Genomic DNA, 21,490 nt, shown 5'->3' on the forward strand with positions numbered 1-21,490 from the left:
ACTCTCTCATTTGCTCGCTCAGTCGATTTAATCGTTTAGTGCGCCCTTTTGCGCCTTATCAACGTTTCATTTAATTTAGCCCGAAACCTTTTTCGGCTTCGATTTGTGGGCAACGAAGGAGGGGATGAGGGGGTGAGGGGGTTGGCCCCTGGATTCGGTTACGGATTTCGATTGGGATTCCGGATTCCGTCCGGTTTACGAATTCCGAATCGCTGGATGGCCCGCCGAGTTGCGGTTGATTAGGTGTTATCGTTATGATTAGTGGTCGCTCGAGTGGCAACTCCGTCCGGGGAGCTGCGGTTTCCAAAGGGTCGTTGTGGACTGCAGAGGTCGGGGGGCGTGGCATGGTGGGCGTTGCGGTATGTGGGCGGTGTGTTAAGGGGCGGACAAGCGGATGATGATTAGTTGAGAGCAATTGGGGGATAAACATCTTAATAAATTGATTGTAAACTACAGAGACTAGGGAGTTACCACAATTTGAGAAGAATCAGGGATTATAATTATTTTGGAAAGTTCAAAGGACAAACGAAAATTAGATTACTTAATGGATGTAACTGCTGGAGAATGTTATTTCATGAGATTGGCATAACTTTCAGAACGCTATAAAATGGGTGGTATTATTAAAATAAATAAATGACAGGTAAATAATAAACCTCAAGACAAGTGTTCAAATTTTTTCATTATTTAATTTCAATTTAAAAGTCCATCCCAAATTAAGAGAAAATTTTACCGCTATGTAAAAATATGAGTTTTATTTTAAACGATATATATAAAAAATAAAATTATTAAAAGCTTTAAGTTCTTAAAAAACTTGTGTTTTTTTTATACAAATTGTTTTATTCTTATTTATTTGTTTTGGCTGAATTGACTGGTAGCAGCAATGAATGTCTCTCTCCACGTATTGCTCATACGCCGCGTGGTACGTTGGCAAAAGGAAAATAGGTAGGAGATTGAAAAGGGGAGCGAGAAGGTATCCGTGTCCCACAGCAGCGCGGATTTATTAATATTTTTCCAGCGTTGCTGCACCTCCCCAACCCATATTTCCCACTCTTCACTTCCACGGTTTTTTTTATTTTTTTGTTGCATACATTTTGTAATTTCTTTGTGGAACTCTGTTCCTTTGCCTTCACCCGACTACCCCCACGTCCTTTGCCTGTATGGTATCCTTGCTATCCTTGGCGCTTTTATTCATTCATTTATTTGCGCTTTTCTACATTTCTTTTTTGGCCCCTCGCTTTCGTCCTCCTCTCTTCCCTCCAGCTCAATTTCTTTGGGAACTTTCCTTCACGACTTTTCTTACGTTTTTTGTAATAATACCCACGCTTGGTAAGGGAATTTCGGTCGGAAGTTTAAACAGTGATGTTTTATTGTATTTGAATACCCTAAATTGATATTGGCTTTGTCATTTTTAGTTTTGCGTAATTGATTCCATATAAAAAACACAATGGTGTCTTGTTTTAATAAAATTGTCATGTTATTGATATTTGCTATTAAGCCTAAATTCTAAAGTACTTAATTTATTTGTTACTTTCTTTTAGGCACACCGTAATTTGACTTACATATTTTAATTGTTATTTTATAATAATTTTAAAATTTTAAGTTACTAGGATAAAAACAATAACTAAAATTCTTGGCAATTCAAGCCACTACTTACATACTATAAAAGAGTATATCCTTGTTCGATTTTTCCGGGTTCCCATACTTCTTTTCCTCTTTTCCGAGCTTTCTTTCACGTTTTTTCTGTGTTCATTTTGCTTTCTTTTGCATTTTTTCTTGGAACAAAGTTGCCGCTTTATTGTTTCGATTTAAGTTACTTTGTATGCTGTCAACGTTGGGTAAGATGGTTATATAGCGAGTGTTGGCTGGAAGTGGGGGGTGCAAATGGGGTGCAGGAGGTGACGAGGGAGGGGGTTAAAGGAAGGTTCTCCCGGGGCTTGGGTTTGGGTTCTCCACTTTGTGGGTGGCCAATTCCTTGGTTCGACCGACGAATGCCCGCATCGAAATCGCCTGGGAGCCGCTTTGGGTTTCATTGTTGCCTGGTTTTATTTCATGGCAAGAAAGTGGGGGAAAAGGGGGCGAACGAGGGAGGGAGAGAGGCAAGTGGGGAGCCGAGGCTCTGAGGCTTGTACTTTGATTTGTCGGCCCCACAATTTCGTTTCGGCCGGGCATCGAGTTTTATGCCCGTTTAATGGCTGCGAATTTACTCGCTTTATGCGTCTTCGATAAGCATTTATTAGCGCCATGAAAATGGGGGGAGGACTTCCCTTTGGGATGGGGGAGTGTGATTTTGTAGCGAGGGTAATGGTTACGGTATTGGCTCACTTTTTACTGGGCGGCCGATGGGGCGTATGATTTATTTTTATGTTATTCATTTATTTTTTATGCCTTGTCTCTCGCCCTTTTCGCTGTTTTCGTTTTGGGGCTTTGTGGATTCGTCTTTGGGGTATTCAGTAAGTCCTGTGAAACATATGCTGACAGTTTTTCCTTTGGGAACTGTCTGGCGAAATATTATAGCAAATTAGACGAATGTTTTATTTTGGGAAATTGTTTGACAGAAAGTGGAAAAGTTGTTGTTTACCCATGATTTTACTTTTCTTTTTATATTCAAAACCGATTTGAATTTTGTCATCTCTTTTTTATTTTTATGTTTAGTAATTTCAGTACTTATTGTTACCTTGTGTAACAGTATATGGGGATAAAGCGTAATTGGTATGTCGTATTTCTTTTTTAAAACTTATTTTCGAATTTAGTTCAGTCTCTCCTATAGGGCATTTTGCTCTTTAAATTGGTTACCCATCCATTTTTCCTTTTTAGTTCTTCATCTCGGCTCCCTTTCTTATTCCATCTCTGATGTTTTATCCTTGTCAGTGCCGCATCCTCTTTTCCACAGCCATCAAGAGCACAGACCCCTCTTTCTCCTTGGCTATATTGCAATTTTTGCTGCTGTTGCCCATAAAACTTTTCCACAATTTTTCCTTCTCTGGTTTTCTTTTTTTTCTCCCCTCAGCCACGCCCCCCGTTGAAGGCGGGGATGTGGGTGGTGTAGGGACAACAACAAGGACAACATTTACTTGTCTGCTTAACTGCAAAGACAAACCTTGCCCAAACCCCCCAGCTTTTTCTCCCTCCAGCAAGCTGCTTTGCCTGTCATCTAAAATTCATTTTTATACTTGTATTTTCTCTCTTGCTTTTTTACTTTTTTCCTATTTTTTTTTTGTGCCCTGATGTTTTTTTATTTCAGTTCGTTTTTGCCATTTTCTTTTCTTGAGCCATTTTTATTATTTTTGTCATAAGCTCGCTTGTGTGAGTGTGTGTGTGTGTTTGGGCGGATGTGCTTGTGTGAGTGGCGGCTTCTTTATATATTTTTCATTGTGCCACCCTACCACCCTACAACCCACTTCCCACCTCCCCACATCCCTCGGCCCATCGCATCATCCAAAACTCACAGAAGTCAAATACGTTTTAATATCTTTTCTCTCTTGACATTTTCACTACAGTTATGTTGCCATTTTTCCTCTCCGCTTGTGTGAGTGTGTGTGTGAGTGCGCTTGTGTGGAGGATATATGTCCTTTATGCACGTGATTGTATGTGTATGTGTGACTATTTCTTCGCTTTTGGAGCTTACAGCTTCACGTAGTCGAAAGTCGCGCCAAGTTTTCCATCTTCTTCTTCTGTGCGAAAGTATGTCGTCCTGTTTTGTGAGTGTGTGTAAGTATTCCATGGAAAACGCATCCTTCGCCTTCTGACTATAATGTCCCTCGTTGTTTGCCTGTGTTTGTGTGAGTGTGTGTGTGTGTGTGGGCGCAGCTTAATGCCTTTGCCATCATTTCGCCCACTCTGCACCCCGTGCCAGCCCCTTTACCAACCAACGTCCTTCGCCGGCTGTTGCAGGCTGCTGTCATTGTAGGAGCCAACATGTTCGCTTTCCCCCGGCTCCTCACTTCCTCCGCGGCTCCCTTTTGCGAAAAGCCCAATCCTCAGTTTTCCCGTTGTGCCTCCCCCTTTCGCAAATTCTCCTCCATTTCGATGCAAGCGTAACATTTTGCGCCACAATTTTCCTTTTTTGCTGGGTTGTCTTTGCGTGAGGAAGGGAAGCTCTTTATACCCTAAAAGAAGATCCTGTTAAATGATATCAATTAAGTAATTTTGTTTTTAAATAAAATTAAAACAAAGTTTAATACTAACTTTACACAAATAAATTCTTGCCTTTAATCTACTTAATCCCTATGGTTTAATAATATTCAATGTAATAAAACCAGAAATTGTTTTTATTTTTCATAATAATAGAGTGTCGAATATTCTTTTGTTTTCCCCTTACGTTCGAGGGTCCTTCTCGTTCACCCTTCCCTTTTCTCCGCTCCATTTCCATTTTCTCGTCCTGAAACGCCTTTCCATCTCGCTTTGTCCCTGTCCCTGGGCGGCATGCAATTTTTTTCTACGTCTGTGTTTGCCTGCTCTGACTTGAGCTTTTAAAAATATTTTTGCTGAATTCTCCACTCGCCAAACACACGGAAAGTTAACCAAAATGTGGGATTTACTTATGTACCAGTGAGTGTACGGTACATACATAATGGGTATGTACGGTGGCTACTCTATAAAATGGTCAACAGAGAGTACGAAATCCACACACCCACTCGCACGGCGTGTAAACATTATGCAAACATTGCCGCCCACTCTCGGACAGAGAACATTCCGAATTACAATCCCCAATTACCATCACCTGACTGCATAATTAAATACAAAACGATTTTCCTTTTAATCTGCGGATGCAGAGCACAACGGAGGACACAAAAACGATGACACGCCCCCTTTACAAAAGAGACCCCACTGGCAGCCCTAAAACCGAACAACCGCACATAAATAATTAAAAAGGAAAATTCCACAATTGCAAAAAGGTCAGCGCATAAAAATTACGAAAATCGAATATTAAATTACCAACAGCAGGGAAAGCAGAAAATGCCGTTCTGCCGCAGTCGACGTTTGCTCGACTTAACCCGACTTAACTGCTTGACAGCAAATTTTGTAAAATGTAATTAACCAGCGCCGGTCCTACGGTCGAGGAAAATGGGTAAAAGCCGGGCTGACAAACAACAAAAAGGAGCAAAAAAAAAAAAAAAAGAAAAACGAGGCGGGGAAAGGACGAGAAGGTGGGCAGAAATAAAAGCCAAACGAAATGGGGAAAATCAACAGAACTCGTTGACATAATTTTCGAGCATCCCGAAGTGTGAGAGGGAGATAGCCAGTGGAAAAGGGGGTGAAAATGGAAAAGCAGCGTGTGTGTATGTTTACGCTTTATGGATTTCACTTGCTATTCCGTGCTGAGATCCCAGTTGAAAGAGCTGGACTAGGAGATACCCGATACCCGTTAAAGTCCACAAACCACCAGGAAATTACAGAAGCCCAGGGGAAAATTATGTTAACAGAGCCCTAACAGATGGGCGAATGTTTAAATTAAGCAGCAATTGTAGAAATAAAATGTAAAGTTTGTTGAAGCATGTCAGGAATTAATTAAGTGAAATTTAATTAATATTAAAAGGTTTTATTATTAAAAGGTAATAGGTTGTATTTATGAATTGCATTATATTCTTTATTTATTACATTGTGATTATTTTTACCTAAAACAATTATTTAAGAAAAAAATTGTAGAAAGATTAGATCTCAAAAACCTTTCCAAATATGCCACAAAATACTAACCACTACACCATTCCGCCACTGCTCCCATATCATTACTAAATAGTATGCGGGGTGGTCTGTTATTTTTTGGGGGTTTCGGTTTTTGGTTGGCAACCATTTGTTGAACCTTCTTCCTTTTATTCCTGTTCTGTTTGCTCGGCCACAAAATTTGCGCCTCATTTTCACAGTAGAGCATTGTAGTGAACGAGACAGCGCAGGACCAACTCGTTAGCTGTCTCACTCGCCGAATATACCTGTCTTTGTCTAAGCATCTCTCTCTTTCGCCTCCTGCCGCACGTGGCCTGTCAGGAAACATGCTAAGCAGCGGCTTCCACATGCTGAAAGTCATTTTGATGGCCCAACAAATTCATTCCCGCCACCTCTCGCCGGTTACAAACCACCCGAAGGGACCCCAGGGGCCTTCAACCCTATACTCTGTATTTTACCCTCCAGGCCACACTTGGCCCACCTCAATTCAATTTAACTTTCAACTTTAGCTCTCGCTTTCTCTCCGCTTTCTCCACCCCTCTATAAAAGGCTCTCTCTCTCACTCTCTTTCTCTTTCTCTCTCGAGCGGGTTTTCCATTATGATATTTTCCGCAAGGTTGCTTACTGTGAATTCTGGGCGCCCAGTCAACTCCCGCGTTTGTCGAACGCAACCAACGAGCGGGCGAACCGAACGGCGAACGGAACGAAACAACGAACGAACAGCTGGCGAGCGAGTGCGACGGAACAACAGCGAGTTGGGCAGATGGCGAGTGGGTCGGAGCGACAGACGTTCCTGGCCTCCGAATTTGCCAGTGTGAGTTGCTGGTTTGGTTTAGGTGGCTAGAACACTCACAAAATGATATACCAAAGCGCTTTTTCACCTTTATTTATCAAAAATACCTCAAAGAAACAAATGTTTTTTCCTCAATTATTATAAAAATCTTAACTTAACCCACAAGTTTGATTGAATTTAAATACTGAGTGTAGGGCTTTTTTTCAGCTACTTTGCAGCCTCTTCTAGTATGCCCATTGTTTTGAGTGTAAGAAGGAGGAGTCCTGTTTAAGTGGGCTGAGTGGGCGGCCTCCTCTCGCCACTGATTGTTACTGTTGTTGGCAAACGACTGCGCTTTTATCGTTTATTTGTGTCTGAGTTGGGGAGTTGGAAGTGGGTCCTGCTAAAGGGGTTTTGAGTCGGTTTGTGGATGGTGAATACTGGGTGGTGGATGTGCTTGAGAGCAAGTGCGCCCAAGCCGAGCACCTCGGCACAAAGAGGATCCAAAGAAAATCGTTTAGCGGATAAAGTCTTAGGGGCAGAGCTGCCCTCAGGGCAAAAAACTCAAGTTACGAGAGCAAGAAGGCAAAAGATGAGCTTTTACCCCTGCAAAGTACCAGGCCATCAGATTTAGTAACTTTGCTTTCAAGTCCAGAGGTTATAAAAGATTTCATAGCATTTACATAAAGCGCACAGGCATATAAATTAATTTAGATTAAAGGCAATCTTTGAATGTCAAAAATTTCAATTTAACTCAATACATAATTAAGCAATTATTATGATTTTAGTATGTATTATTATTATTATTAATATATTCCAAATTAATAATTAAATAATTATTGCTTTTTTAATTAACTTTAGGATATAAGAGTATTTAGCATTAGTAATAAAGCAAATTAAAAGCAATTGCTTTGAATAAAATGTAACAGTCGTATTTCATTAGCTACCTTTTAAAATTTTGTGTGATGTTTTTTACAATGACAAAAGAGATCAAAGGAAGGTGCACAACAAAACCTTTATAACCTTGCATACCAAATTGGTTGACTGTTTTTTTCACCTATCCCCAGATGAACCTTTTCAGATTCCATTACAAAGTCCATTAATCTGGCGGCAATCACAAATCGAACTTGCTCAGTGGTTCATTTGGCTGTCAGGCCCAGTCTGGCTCTGGACCGAAAAGGACCTCCCTTAAGCGGCAAACAAATACTGTCTGGCGTTTTATTTAACGGACAGTACGAAATTCAATTGCCACATCCGCCAGCGACTTGTCACGGGTGGTTGCAAGCAAGACGCTCCGGCTTCTGCCCAAACTCCAACTGGAAACAACTTCCCAACTTTGATGGGTGTTTCTGTTTTATTTCTGGGTGCGCAGTTCCTGCGACCCGAGGTCCTTGAGGGTTGCTCTCGCCGTTGTCATGGTCACTCGATTGCTGCAATTAATATTAAAAATGATTTCATTCCCGGTGGCTGCCGCCTCGAACCCTCGCAGCCCTGTGGAAAAAAGTCCGTGTGATCTGTTTGTGGCAGGGGATTCTCCTTAGAGTGGGTGATGGGTTCCTGATGCCACATCTGATTGCGATGGTGATGGTGGTGTGTTAATGCATATTTCAGACACGTGCTGGCTACGCTTCTTTGATTTAATGCACAAGACGAGTGGCTCTGGCAGACGGTTGGGGAAAATGTTTTTTGTCAAAAAAAAAAAAAAAGAAAATAAAGGTTGCCATCGAGCGAAGCGGAGAGCGACAGAAGGCAATGATGAGCGGCTTAAAATATTTGTAAAGACCTTTTTATTAAAAACAAAAATCGGTTTTAAAGATTATTTGTTTGACTGGCGGCAAGAAAGTCCCACCCCCGCGAAAATCCTGCAACGCCAATATCCTTTGTTTGCCTGGGCGTGATATTTTAATTACGACCTGACGATGTCTGATGTAGATATGTAAATTCGAGTGTACGTGTGATTATTGAGTGCTTTGAATACTGACTTATGTTCTCTGCAGGGGCAGTGGTAAAAAGGACCACGATGGGGTTGTCTCGGTCCAGACACACACAAAAGGGTTAAATATTCGAGCTATTAATGTGTCGGTAGAAATGGTAATTCACTGCCCGGAAAGTTCACCAAAAAACTTAGCCAGAAACCCTGGTGGTTTGGGCGTTCTTGTCCTTATAAAGTGGCAAACAATGAAAGGAAGCGCAAACTTTATCAGGCGATTCGAAAGGAAATGACTTAATTAATATTGAAAAATGTTGGAAACTTCACCGGGAGGATAACGAAATAATGAGGATGACCATCCCCTGAACACAAATAATTCTAGGAAGAAGCAAGGGTTTTTTTTGGTACATGTCTTCTTAAATTGTAGAAACGTTGAATACAAATTGGTTTATTATAAGATTGAACGATCCCAATTTACATTATTTTTGCTCAAACTTTTAATTACTTAAGTTGACAAGATTTATATATACAATTTTTTTTTTTGCTTAAGTTAAAAATAAGTTACTTTAGCATTCCGGTCAACCTGAGTCTCCGGTGGCTAAAAATTATATGTAACTTTAATTACCTAAACGATTTATAGCTCCCAAAGGTGTTATCCTCCTCTATTAAAATTCCTCAAACGTTCTTTTATTTATTTTCTTATCCTTAACTATTCCTGGTTAAATTCTTTTGCTTGTTTGCGGGACATATGCTATTGTGTTCCCCTCTTTTGCGGATATTCCCCAGGCATATGCTTTCTAGCTTCGACCATAGATGGTGTTTCTGACCCCCCTGCCCCCTTTTTTACCCCACCTCCACCTCTTCACTGTGTTGGCACTTGCGAGTGCGTTTTTTATGCCATGTTAAGGCCACTTTATGCGCTTTTTATGAGTCCGCAGCATCGTAAAAAAATTCCTTCTGCACTCCCACACACAAATAGTTATGCTTTTGTATGAGCTGGCAAGCTCGCACACATGCATTTATGATTTTTTCCACTCGCTTATATATTTTTATATTTATTGATTTTGTATTAAAAATGTAAGTGCGGCTTTTAGTTTGGTTGTTTTCTCCGACCAGAAGGGTGTAAAGTTTTTTATGATATTGAAATAAAGCGATACACATTCAATAAATATAAATAAATAACGTTAAACAGAACGAGAGGTTTTAAAACTGCATTCTGAAAGGAAAGGTAGTAATGGCGAGGAAAAATGTGGAGTGGGGAGAAACCTAAATCAAATAATTTTTGTGAAAATAAATAGAGGTAGGAATTTTGGCTGACCTCTCTAGTGAGCACGAATGGATAAATGTAAAAATGACTAGAACTTTCAGCATCAGTAATTTTTTATCAAATTGTTTATTCAAATTAAAAAAAATAAGACCATTAATTTGAATTGTAATTTGCAAAATTTGGGTGAGGTATTTAGGACTTTTATGTCATTTGTAACAATAATTCAAAGAGGGTATTGCCTGTTTTTCATAATATTCTAAAGCACTTCCGATTGTTTTTCTTTCTGAGTGGAGCACTGCCAAAGGGTGAAAGCAAAAATATATGCACTCATATATATATTTACAAACAGGCGACGATTGCGACTCGATTATTTACAATTTGATTTTATTTTTACAGCCATTGACAAACAGGAGGGAGAAACTCGTTGATACGATTGTGTGTGCTGTGTGTGTTATGTGTGTGTTGTGCTGGGCTCCCCGAAAGGCATTTCCCGGCGCAGTGAGAAAAATCAATCAAAATCGATTTAAAAGCACAACTTCCGTTGCGGATTTACCAATGTCCGTGTGTGCGTGTGTTTGCCATTGGGCGTGTGGTTGTGTGGGTGTGTGTATTGTGAAAATGTTACCAATTTATTTGTTTTTATGCCCTCGTGTGTGTTTTATTGCCTCGGCTTTTGTTGCTGTCATTGTCGCTTTGTTGCCCTCATCCGAGTCCATTTCCCTTTTTGCCCGCCCCCGAAAATGGGGAAAAAAGGGGGAATCACTTTGCATGCGTCCGTCTTCTGCTTTCACACACATATTTGGTCAATTTTCAATAACGGAATTGAGGCACACACACACCGTTACGCACGCACACATAAGCAGGCACTGAACGCATTTACAATTGGATTTCTGCTTTTCCTTTTTTTTCAGGGTAAAGGATTTGCTTGGGGACTGGAAGGCCGAACAATAAAAGAGTGGAAATGGCATAAATACGTAATTCAGGACATTTGAATTTTTCATAAGGACATGACCCACATACAAATAAAACACACAAAAATTATCACAATTCTCTGGTGCTCGCACATATTGGAAAATGCGTGTGCGTGTGTGTGTTTCGGAAAATCCTGCTGCAGGGTAAAGGAAATTTGCTTATATTGCTGATAGTTTGCATTGTAATTGAGTGGAAACAGGAAAGAGATATTTTGGGAAAGAGACAGAAAGATGTGGAGTCTGCAGATTGGAGTTTGGGAATTACTAAGAGATGAATGGGGAATTTTCAGTAGTCAAATTACTTGTTGCCCTATATAAAAGTGTGACTCGGTAAAATAACTTGAGGATAATAATTTCTGAATGGAAAATTTTAATTGAGTTTCACAAAAGGAGTTGAGTTAAATGGTGGAAAGCTATGGAAGCAATTATTAAAGTATGGATAAAGATTGGTATGTAAGAAAGAAAATTAACTTTAATCATGATGCATCATCTGTCGTATTTCTTTAAAAAAATGTTATCTAAAAAACCAATTCACTTGCAAAATGTGTTACACTTTTTCAATAGCTTCAAAGGAAATCCGTAAACGATAAACATCGATGATTGCATACTGAAGCAAGTGACAGCTTTCACTTTTCCAAATATATCACGTTGCGAACATGGGCAATAAATCACAGGATGTCCATAAGTCACACCTTCCTACACTCATTTCCCCCTGACTTCGATTAATTTGACACCGAACTCGATATCCTCGGACCTTTGGCCCCAGATATGTAATAGATAGGAATCGCAGTTGGCCAATTATTGTTCATCCCCACCTCTCACGCAATCTTGCACCACCGCTAAACCACCGAGCCACCCGAATTTCTGAGTGACACTTGGCATCACTTGAGTGCGCGACCACCTGACAAATACCTCGGGTATCATTCACGCCAGGAATCGGAATCGGAATCGAAGTCGGAATCGCTCACTCATATAGCCAGCCACTGATTGGCATTGACAGACGTCGACGCAGACGCGTCGCCGGGCAACTGCAATTTTGTATCTTGATAAATTACTTATGACTGGCCCAGACATTGATGAGTACTCGGTACTCGGTACTCAGTACTCAATGGCAGGGGGCGGCGGGGGGAGGCCTCGGGCACGCAGCACAAGCCACTAAGTGCGCACCTGAAAACATTTAACGATAACCAAACAAGTCGCCAAGCGGGGGAAAAGTGTCGAAGCGAAAGGATACCTCTTTGAAAATAAATTAGAGCTTTGGAGATAAAAAGGAGCATATACTTTTTAAATAACTAGTGATCCAAAAAATGTATAGAAATTTTTGACGCTTTTTTAAGGCGCTATCAAATTCTGCTGATGTAAAGAATTGTATTAGAGATTTAAATTAATATTTTTATACAAGTTGTTTATGTTTCTTAAATTTGTGTCATCTTCTAAATTGTAAATTAAATCCTGTGTATACTATTTAAAATTAAGAAAATCTGAAAAGATTACCCAAAAGTCCAACTATATAAATTAAAAAGGTGTAAAACAAATATAAGGTTCTTAAACTTGGTCGAAAAGAGCTTGACTGTGGGTGTTGGCAAAAAAAAAGGGTGCAACGAAGAGCATACTGAAATGAATTAGTAATAATATTTGCTTGTTTGCCTTTGTGCTGCTTATTCTCCCCGCCCCCTCAGCTTGCACATTTCACGTTCTTTATTTTATTTTTTTTGCAAAAGTTTTTCTTTTTTTTTTCGCCATACTTATAACGATTTCGTAGCTGTTTCTGTGTTTTGGCAGCCAACAAAGGCGACATCGAAATGGGTTGCTGAGCGCTGCGAAGGGGGGCAGAAAAGTGGGGAAATCGATGAGACGACAACTTGTGATGGCGGTATGGCAGTACGGAGGTCTGGAGGTATGGATACTCGGAGGTTTGGATGTGGTGGAGGCGTCGCCGACGGCGTCGGTGGGACAGTTAATGGCGACAACGGCAGCGCACGTCTGGAAGCCCCCGACTTTGGCGACGCGATGCGATCCGTGGATGGTAATGGTGACGCTGACGGTGTCGTCGACCAGACGAAATCCCGCCAGCAGTCAGTAGCCGAGAAAAATAGTGGCACACACAACCAGACAGACTCCTTCGGAATGACAGAGAACCAAAGAAAAAAAAATAAAACAAGCCAGGACGAGCAGCCCCATCCCCAAAAGCTGAGTAAATCAAACCAATTTCAAAACTCAACTAACCACGCAGACAATAACAAATCACGTCCCTCGAAAAGAGGATGTGATGGATGAACCAATTGCTAAACGTTATTAGAGCTCTAAAGAGGGGAATTTCAAATACATTTGCTGGATTATTTCTTAAAGCGGCTATAAAACTTCTAAGAATTTATTTTAATACCTGAAAAGTGTTGCATACGATTTTTAAGTCCATAATTCTGACCATATTTATAGCCTCTTAAAATAGAAAACTTATTTCCAAATACTTAAATTCAAATTCTAAGAAGACTCAAGCTTATACTAAAAGGCGGTAATACAAAGTCTGGATTATTTTAGAAAAGGTTTCTTTGAAAAGAATCTGTCAACAGCCTTTAAAACAACATTATTCTAACAATTTAAAACAAACAAAAGCACACCGCCCCTAAGCTTAAAATTAAACATTGCAACGCCAAGAAATATCACAGCCTTTCTTCAGCAGCCACTTTTGTGTCAACCTACGTCAAAAGGAATTTTTTTATGAATTCAATCAATGAAAACGTAACTGGCTCTTCATCCCTTTATTGCAAACATATATCAGCCAGACAAATCGAAATTACTTTCGGTTAGTGGTTTGGGCTTTCATCCAGAATCCCGAAAACGGAATCAAATGGAGCGGGTGAGATTCTTAATAACGACTTCCGAGGGGCGCTTAAACTGTTTGCTTTTGCCTCGCTGATTGTGTTTTCTGCATTTGTTTGTTGATGTTTCTGATTCAGAATTCGACGATGCACAGGCGCCCACAGTAAACACACTTGAAAAGCGATTCAGTCAACAGTTCAGCGCGGCAGACAGTTGACTCGTCGAAGAAGCCCCCAAAAAGACAGCTGAGAAAGGGGGACATTCCGCCAAGCCGACAACCACCCACTGTTGTCCTTGGGTAAACACGCAATTTTCCACTCTTTGGACCGCTGCACGTGCTGAAAACCGGCAAGAACAATGGCAGCAATCAGTCAATAAGTGAAATTAAAATAATAACAAATTTCTGAAAGAAGCACCAGTCAAATATAATCAACGCAATAGGAAAAAATAAAGCAAGTACGCGAGGGGTGCGAGTTCAATGGAAACATTTTTCCATTTAACTCATAAAAATAATTTCGTGCGCGATTTTGTTTAGAGATGCGATTCGATTTTCGGATATTAAGTTAAAGTATTGTGTGCGTGTGTGTTGTTTCGGTTGGGAATATTTGTTCAAATGTTTGTTTACAATGCCGGCAACAAGTTGATGGCTATTGAGTGGGAGAGAATAAATATGTTTAATGATTGTTTTTATAATTCCTCCACAAGTCAAAGAATTGCGCAATTCGTTCGATGGAAAATGCCCAAAAATATTCACTTCCTCTTGATAAATCAATACGGAAAATCAAACCTATCATATCGGCTCGGCTATGCCCGCCAAGCAACAAATTGCTCACTTTTCTGGGTGTGTATATAAAGTTCTTTCTTTGTATTCATTGTGTAAGTGTTCGAGGAAACCGAAAAAGGACCCGTTCTGTCTCTTATCCTTTTCTTCGCCACTTCATTTCCCCCTGCTCTGCAACCAAAAAAAAAAAAGAAAAAAAAAGGCGGGAAAGAAGAGGAAAGAAAAGCTGAAAATGTTTTTCCCACTCTTTGGTGGCCCTAATCAAGTAACCCGAACACGTTCTTTGTTAGATTTATATGGAAAATATATTTTTATACATGCAACCCAATGAATCCCAACCCACCCACTTGCCACCACCACCGCCCGCTGTGAGAAAACTGGCTCCTTGGGGGTGGCTAGACTTTCCCGGCTAGTCAAAAGTGATATTTTACATATTTTCCGACAGTTTTTCCTTTATTTTTCCACTTCCCTGTCCTCGTTCTTGGCTGCTCCTTTTTTTTGGCCCAGCCTTGCTTGCATTTTATTACTTAACGCTTAAGTGTGCTTCTTAGAGAGGAAAAAGGGGCTTGGAATGGTGGGTTCTTTTTTTCTTCGCAGAGTTTTCTGTTTTAAATTGAAAAGTTGTAAAAGGATTTCTTGGGTTGCTCCTTTTTCTTTCTCTCCGCTAGAGTTTGCCAAATTAAACACTCTCCTCTTTTTTTTTTGGAAATGATCAAACAGAAAAGTTTTATTCAAAAAATATGGGGAATGGGGCAAATAACAAAGATGGAAATGAAATGGAACAATTGGTGGGGGAGATGAACACAATGAAATCACGGGTTATCACAATTACCAGCTGCCACCGCCTTGGGGAGCCCAACCGCCGCTGGAGGCACCACCTGAGGACCAGCCACCGCTGGAGGCTCCGCCGGAAGACCAACCACCACCGGAAGCTCCACCGTAGCCACCACCGGGCGCACCACCCGAGGACCAACCACCAGAATCTCCAGCTCCAGAATCCGATTCCGAGATGATTTTGATAATCTTCACAGCAGTTTGAGCCTCAGCACCGCCTCCTCCGGAAGACCAACCACCACTGGAAGCTCCTCCCGATGACCAGCCACCACTGGATGCACCACCGGAAGACCAGCCACCACCGGAAGCTCCACCATATCCTCCGGCAGATCCTCCATAACCGCCGCCATGACCTCCAGACGATGCCTGCTGCGAGATGATCTTGATGATCTTGACTTCCTGAGCGCCACCACTGCCATGTCCGCCACCACCGCCAGCAGACCAGCCACCGCCTCCGCCGCCAGCAGACCAGCCACCGCCAGCACCACCTCCAGATTGCCAGCCACCTGCACCACCAGATGGAGCAGATTCGTGGATCACTTTGATGACCTTGACGGGTGGCGAACCACCACCACCATGATGATCCGAGCCGTGATCAGAGCCACCGCCGCCGTAGCTGTAGCCACCACCTCCACCGCCGCCATGGGAGGATCCACCACCACCGTAGCCGCCACCACCAGCTCCTCCAATGAATCCAGCTTGAGCCACTGCGGCCACAGCCAGCAAACAGACGAAGATTTTCATGTTGACCTGATGGAGATGAGCCAAAGCGTCTAACTGATGCCTCTGCCAGGTCGTGGCAACACTTTTATAGGGCCAACACCACCGAGATGCGAGGCGGCCTTGTCCGGAAGCCAACGCAAGTGGTGCACTGCACTACGGACACCCCCGGGCCAGTTAACACAGTATTAACACAGGCTCGAGTGGCTCCGGCGAAAGCCTCGGTGGGTCGATGTCGATGTCGATTTCGAAAGACTCTCCCCAAAACCACAATTGAAGGCTACATTTGCTGATCGAATCAGTTGGGGAATGGTTTTAATAGTTGACTGAAATACGCTTTCTTCGAAGGCAACGTATAATCAAGAGCTGTCGAACGTATCATGTAATTAAGGTTTGATGGTTTTGATGAAGTTGTCTAAGAAATAAATTACACATAATTTATGCATCACTGTGAAGCAATTCGATGATCCAAATACTGTTTAATAATTTAATTATAATAAAAGTGTAACTTAAATAAGTTATTTGTATCTTCACATTACCATAACATTATAATGGATTTATATTAAACTGGTGTAAATTAAATACAAGGCTAAGTACTTTAAAGATTTTACAAAACTCTAATCCTATGTTAATTTAAGTATGTTTAAATATAAATTTAGATTTATGGTACACAAAAGAAAATTACAAATAGTTAGCTAATAAATTTAAATTTATATTTTTTCAGACATACAACTAAAAGGGTATCTGATTAGCGACTTCAATCAAAGTTTGTTATACTTTCTCGTGATTTGTTTGGATTATGTAATCAAATACACAGTGGGCAAACAAATAAGTGTGCAGTCAGCCAACAATATTTTTGGCGCTTTGAGCGCACTTGAACCGAGTTTTTCCCCTGGATCGCACAACATCTGCCTGTGGCACTCTCGCCCCTTTCCACCGGTCGAAGCCATGATTAATGAGTCCGGAGTTCAAGACGCAGGTGATCGGGCCCAGGTGAGAGGACAAGGCGACAGGCGGGCCGGGTTCGTGCGCTTTCAACTGTCCCTGACATCGATTTCTGGGCTACCGCTCGGAGTTGTTACGCATGCGATTCGGACGGGGATCACTTACCAATTACACGCAGAAAAAAGCAATCAGATTGGAACTAAATAATGAACAATAACCTCCATCAAGCATATCAAAAGGTGAGTTATATTTTTTAATGAAAAATGCAATACTTTCTGTTAAAAAAAATATTAAAATTAAAATACTATCATTAAATAAAGTATGAATAAGGATAAGGCCTTATCAGCATAAATTGTTTTTAGTTTAGATTGTGTAATCAAAATAAAACATAAAACCGTATTCATTTTTCACAGTAATAGTAACCTTTGTTGTTTTTATTTTTTTTCCAATGCATTGTCTCCTGTTTCTTTGGCCCCCATTCCAGAATCTCTTCCGTTCATTCATCTGTTCCAGCACCTTTGCATCCATTCATCGATCATCTAGCTGGGGGCAACAGTTCTCAATGAGACGTCAAGTTCTCATTAAGACGAGAACCGCATGCAAATGCCAGATCAATTAATCAATTTGTTTTGCCAATAAATACGACTAAATATGGCCAACGATCTCTGCCAATAATGATAAATGGTTTCACCAGCTTGGTTTTTCAGCTTTTGCAGTCCATTTGGTTTATGTTATTTTATCTCTTTACATTTTCACTCGTCCAAATGAATTCAATTAAGCGAAAAATAAAAAAAGGCCAAAAAATTAACGTGGGAATATTTTTTGGCCTGCGCTTGGCCACGCATGACAAATATGTCAAGCAACTTTGGGCCCCGCAGAGTGTTCCCCTTCTCTATGGCTAAATAGACTACGCATGCAACTAGTCGCCAGTTTTATACATTTCGAAGCCCAAGGCGGAAAAGACTGGCTTCAATGGGAGATAAATTAATAGTCATTAATTTCCAAATACCTAGATATAACTCTATTTGAATTTTTGGAATGACAAGTGGTAAAAATCAAGAAGCAAACAAAAAGTGTTAAGTATATTCTTCAATAATTTATTATATATTAAATGTGTTACAAAACACAAAAATAAATATAAAATATGCATATAATATAAATAATTTTATTTATGATAAAATCCCTTACCAAATTTCCAAAAAATGGGTTTGCTAAAAATGTACCAAATTTTACCAGTTCTATGTCCATAACTTTTCTAATTTTAATCAGACTTTGAAGTGGCCTACCTCTAAATATTTTTATTTTAATTCTATAACAAGCTGCATCATTAGTTATTTTTTTAATTTTTGACGAAAAATCATCATTATAGAACAATGTTGTGGCCTGAATGGATTTTGCTCGACATTTGTGATGTCTGCAAGGATATATAAGCTTCGGTTCGCCGAAGCTAGCTTCCTTTCTAGTTTTTAAACTTGAAGTTTTATTTAGGAAAACGAAAATTAAATTAAATGTAACTTCGGAACTAAATATTTTCTGACGCTTGAGGCGAAGCCCTTGGAAAAGTTGCTTAGGGTTAAACTAGGGAGCTTCTCCCTCGCCCTTCTCTTATTTCACATTTAGTGAGTCTGACATTTGGTGGAAATATTGCTGGAAATGTTTGCCGGTCGAGAAGTGAAATAAAGTTGCAATTCCTGCAAGAGCTGTCAAAATGTTGCTGCTGCCGCTGCCTTTTGCTGCAGTTGCTGCAGCAGTTGCATTTGCTGCAGTTGATATTGCCGTTGCTGCTGGGCTCGGCAACCTGCTGACTGTTGACTGCTGCCCGTCGTTTTCCCATGTGAATGCTTAACCGATTGCAAGTGCCTACCCTCTCGCCCCCAACTAACTCCTTTCCATTTCCCCTCCCCGTTGCAGTCAACTTGCCTGATATTTTTACCAAAAACAATTTCGACAGTCGCGCATTTTTCACGCTGCCTCATTTGCAGCGATTTTCAATGCGATATTTGTTGCTGCTGCCGCTGCCGCTGCCACCGATTGTTGTTGCTAGTTGCAGTTGTTGCATTGCTTGTTGTTGCTTGTTCACATAACCATAACTCCGCATGGCACCTCAACAGATTGTGCTGAGTTTTTCCATACCCTTAAAGGGGGTACTTACCATAATATTTGTCTTTTATATACCAAATTGTATATTTTAAATTATTTAGAAACATTGTAGAATTAATGTAGGAAAGACAATGAATGCAATTTAAAGGTACATTTTGCTTTAACAATTTTTAAATCAAAACAAAGCCATTTCAACCATAAATTTATTTAAGTGAATATTTTTTCAGAGTATTTAGTCCTCTATAAACGATTTTATTTAAGCTATTCCCTCACATACGCTGGGCCACAGTCGACTTTTATTTCGTTTGATTTCCTCGCCTTCAGGATCGTGACACACCGCCGTGGATGTTGCAACTGTTGACTGGCGAGCGGCAAGCAGAAATAGTTGCGATTAGCTTGGCCTGGCCCTAAATGAAATCAGCGGCCATTCGAGTCATAAATGGCTGGAAAAACCTTTGCTAATATGTCATGAGCCCATCGACGAACGAATAGCGTCGAATAGCAGCGACGACGAACGTCGAGCGGGTCAGCGCGAAACATTGGGCAATTGGCATTTGTCGGATTGTGTGAGTTGTACGAGTGCCATGGAGTACTATACTGGGGTGTTATGCGCTATGTCATCGAAACCAGTTTACCGTTAGCACACACATATGTCCCAATCAGTACAGTAGAGTGCAGTACAGTACAGTGCAGTACAGCACAGCACAGTACAGTGGTGACCCATTAAAGCAATCAGCGGCAAACACATGTAAGTCAAGTGGCAAACAGCGGGGCACGGAGTCCCAACTTCGATTCCCGCCTTGTTTTTGGTTACGGTTGCGGCTCATTACGCAGCTCGCTTTGATTTGCATAGCGATTGAATGGAGTTTGGCCGAAATGGAGTTGGCCCCTTGGGAGTTGGCCAGCCAGCCAGCCAAACAGCCAGCCAGCCAAACAGCCAGCCAGCCAGTCCGCAATCCCTCGATTTTCCCCCTTTGGCCGGCTCTTTGATTTGTGTGACATGTGCGCAGAGAATTATTTGCTTATTGTTAAACATTTGCGTTTGAATAACTTGTAAGCTGTCAGAGGGCAACACCGGTACTATTAACCCATGGCGGGTCTTAGTGACTTGGTCTTTGGGAAATGAGTTGGTATTAATCACATTAGCGGAAGAGTACGGAACTCTCTGGGGATTTAGGGGGATATTGAATTAAATGGCGCTTTTAATGGGTTTTATTGTGAAGAAGCCATCAATAAGACAAAATTTACGAGTTGGAGAGTCCTTGTTTATCAATTAAAATGAAAGGCAATCTAGAATGTTAAAAACGATTGTGATATTGTGCAATGTATACATATATATATTTATCTGTTTAGACAAGATTTTTATTTATTTAAATAAATTTTAAAAGTTATTGAATACTAAACAGCAAATATTGTTGCAAATAAGTTTCTCCTTATTTTAAAGGGTGTGCCTCATGGGTTAATAACACAAGTTGGACATGTAGTTAGCGTTATTGGCGATTGTCATATTCGGGCGGCATTCCTGCAACGTCAATAGTAGATTGTCGATTGTTGAGGCCGTGCAACCGGCTTATTACCGACTATATCAGATGGCCGGAGACACTGAGACACACGCGGCGTATGCGCAATGTCGATCCCATTGCATTCTCGGCCGCTTTTCGATTGCTTTATTGCATTTTCCATCGCTGCCGCTGCTGCTGACCATGTCACATTCGCTTTTCGTCTCAATTGCAGTTGAAAGACAAATTGCGCACCTTTGGCAGCTTGGAATTTGACTTTTTGATTGACAACTGCAACGATCTGCGATCGACAACGAAATCCAAGTAAAGCCGAAAAACAAACCAACGTTTGATTTCGCAAAGCTCTAAAGTTCAGTTTATTAAACGTTTGCCTGGTTTTCGGTGACCTCGAAAACAAATTCAATTATGCAGAAACAGCAAAAAATGTTTGCCCAAATTCGCGAGGCACCTACGCTGACTCCTAAAGCAATTTGCCAAGAAATAAATAGCCGCGATGAAGGCAAAACCGAAAACACGGCAGCCGAAAAAATAGCGACAAATATCAGAGTGTGACGGTAGAAACTGTTAACCCCCGACCGCCCGATTAACCCGCTCCCTTGCCAGCGAAGACATCAATGCCAAAAAACACAAAGTGAGCGACTGGCAAGGAAAACGGGGCAAGTCTTCCAACTCTTCGCTCCTCTCAGGTGATCGCCCAAATAAAAAAGAAATCCAAGTGAAAATCAATTGCAGCTGGCAGAGAAAAAAATGTTTGGAGAGCTGGCCATTCTTTCAGTTTAGTTTCTTTCAGTTAACTCGTCAACTTCGCCGCTCTAAGCCAGAAAATCACAAACAGAAACTGTGACTGAGCGTCGGACACTGAGCCAGCTGACGTTACAGGTTTTCAAATCTGGCACATTAATTTTAAAGACAAATGAAACGAAAATAATACAAGATGAAAGCCAAGCCTAGAGTGCAACGAAATCGAAATGCTCTAGAACAAAAAAAACAAAAAACTTAGTCTTAATGAAAAGTGAGATAGGGTAATTCTATTAAAAGTGTGTAATAACTATTCTATAACTTTTAAATTATTTTTTTAAATTCCAATCATTTTTCTTACAATTTATACTAAATGTTTTCTTGTTGATATATTTTTATTTGATTTTATATTTTATAAATATTTTTTTTGT

General features: G+C 40.7%; 2 protein-coding genes and 1 pseudogene across 2 annotated transcripts; 1 reads left to right on the forward strand and 2 right to left on the reverse strand.

Moving 5' to 3' along the window:
* Window positions 1-1,825: 1,825 nt before the first annotated feature.
* On the reverse strand, window positions 1,826-2,300 carry LOC108089715. The gene is given in 3 exon segments (XM_017188063.1): window positions 1,826-1,872; window positions 1,875-2,165; window positions 2,168-2,300. Coding segments are annotated over 3 exon segments (414 nt in total). The 5' UTR covers window positions 2,244-2,300.
* Window positions 2,301-12,218: 9,918 nt separating this feature from the next.
* Window positions 12,219-12,878, forward strand: LOC108089685 (annotated as a pseudogene).
* Window positions 12,879-14,916: 2,038 nt separating this feature from the next.
* On the reverse strand, window positions 14,917-15,801 carry LOC108089704 (loricrin). Its single transcript, XM_017188050.2, has one exon. It carries the CDS (start codon window positions 15,778-15,780, stop codon window positions 15,031-15,033), a length of 750 nt encoding a protein of 249 aa, XP_017043539.1. The 5' UTR covers window positions 15,781-15,801; the 3' UTR covers window positions 14,917-15,030.
* Between the last annotated feature and the right edge of the window lie 5,689 nt (window positions 15,802-21,490).

This window comes from Drosophila ficusphila, unplaced genomic scaffold (assembly GCF_018152265.1).
Source record: "Drosophila ficusphila isolate 14025-0441.05 unplaced genomic scaffold, ASM1815226v1 contig_106, whole genome shotgun sequence".
NCBI classification, from domain to species: domain Eukaryota; kingdom Metazoa; phylum Arthropoda; class Insecta; order Diptera; family Drosophilidae; genus Drosophila; species Drosophila ficusphila.

What these genes read in the sequence shown, in the direction of transcription:
- LOC108089704 (XM_017188050.2), bottom strand. Translation starts at nt 15,780, where the DNA reads ATGAAAATCTTCGTCTGTTTGCTGGCTGTGGCCGCAGTGGCTCAAGCT.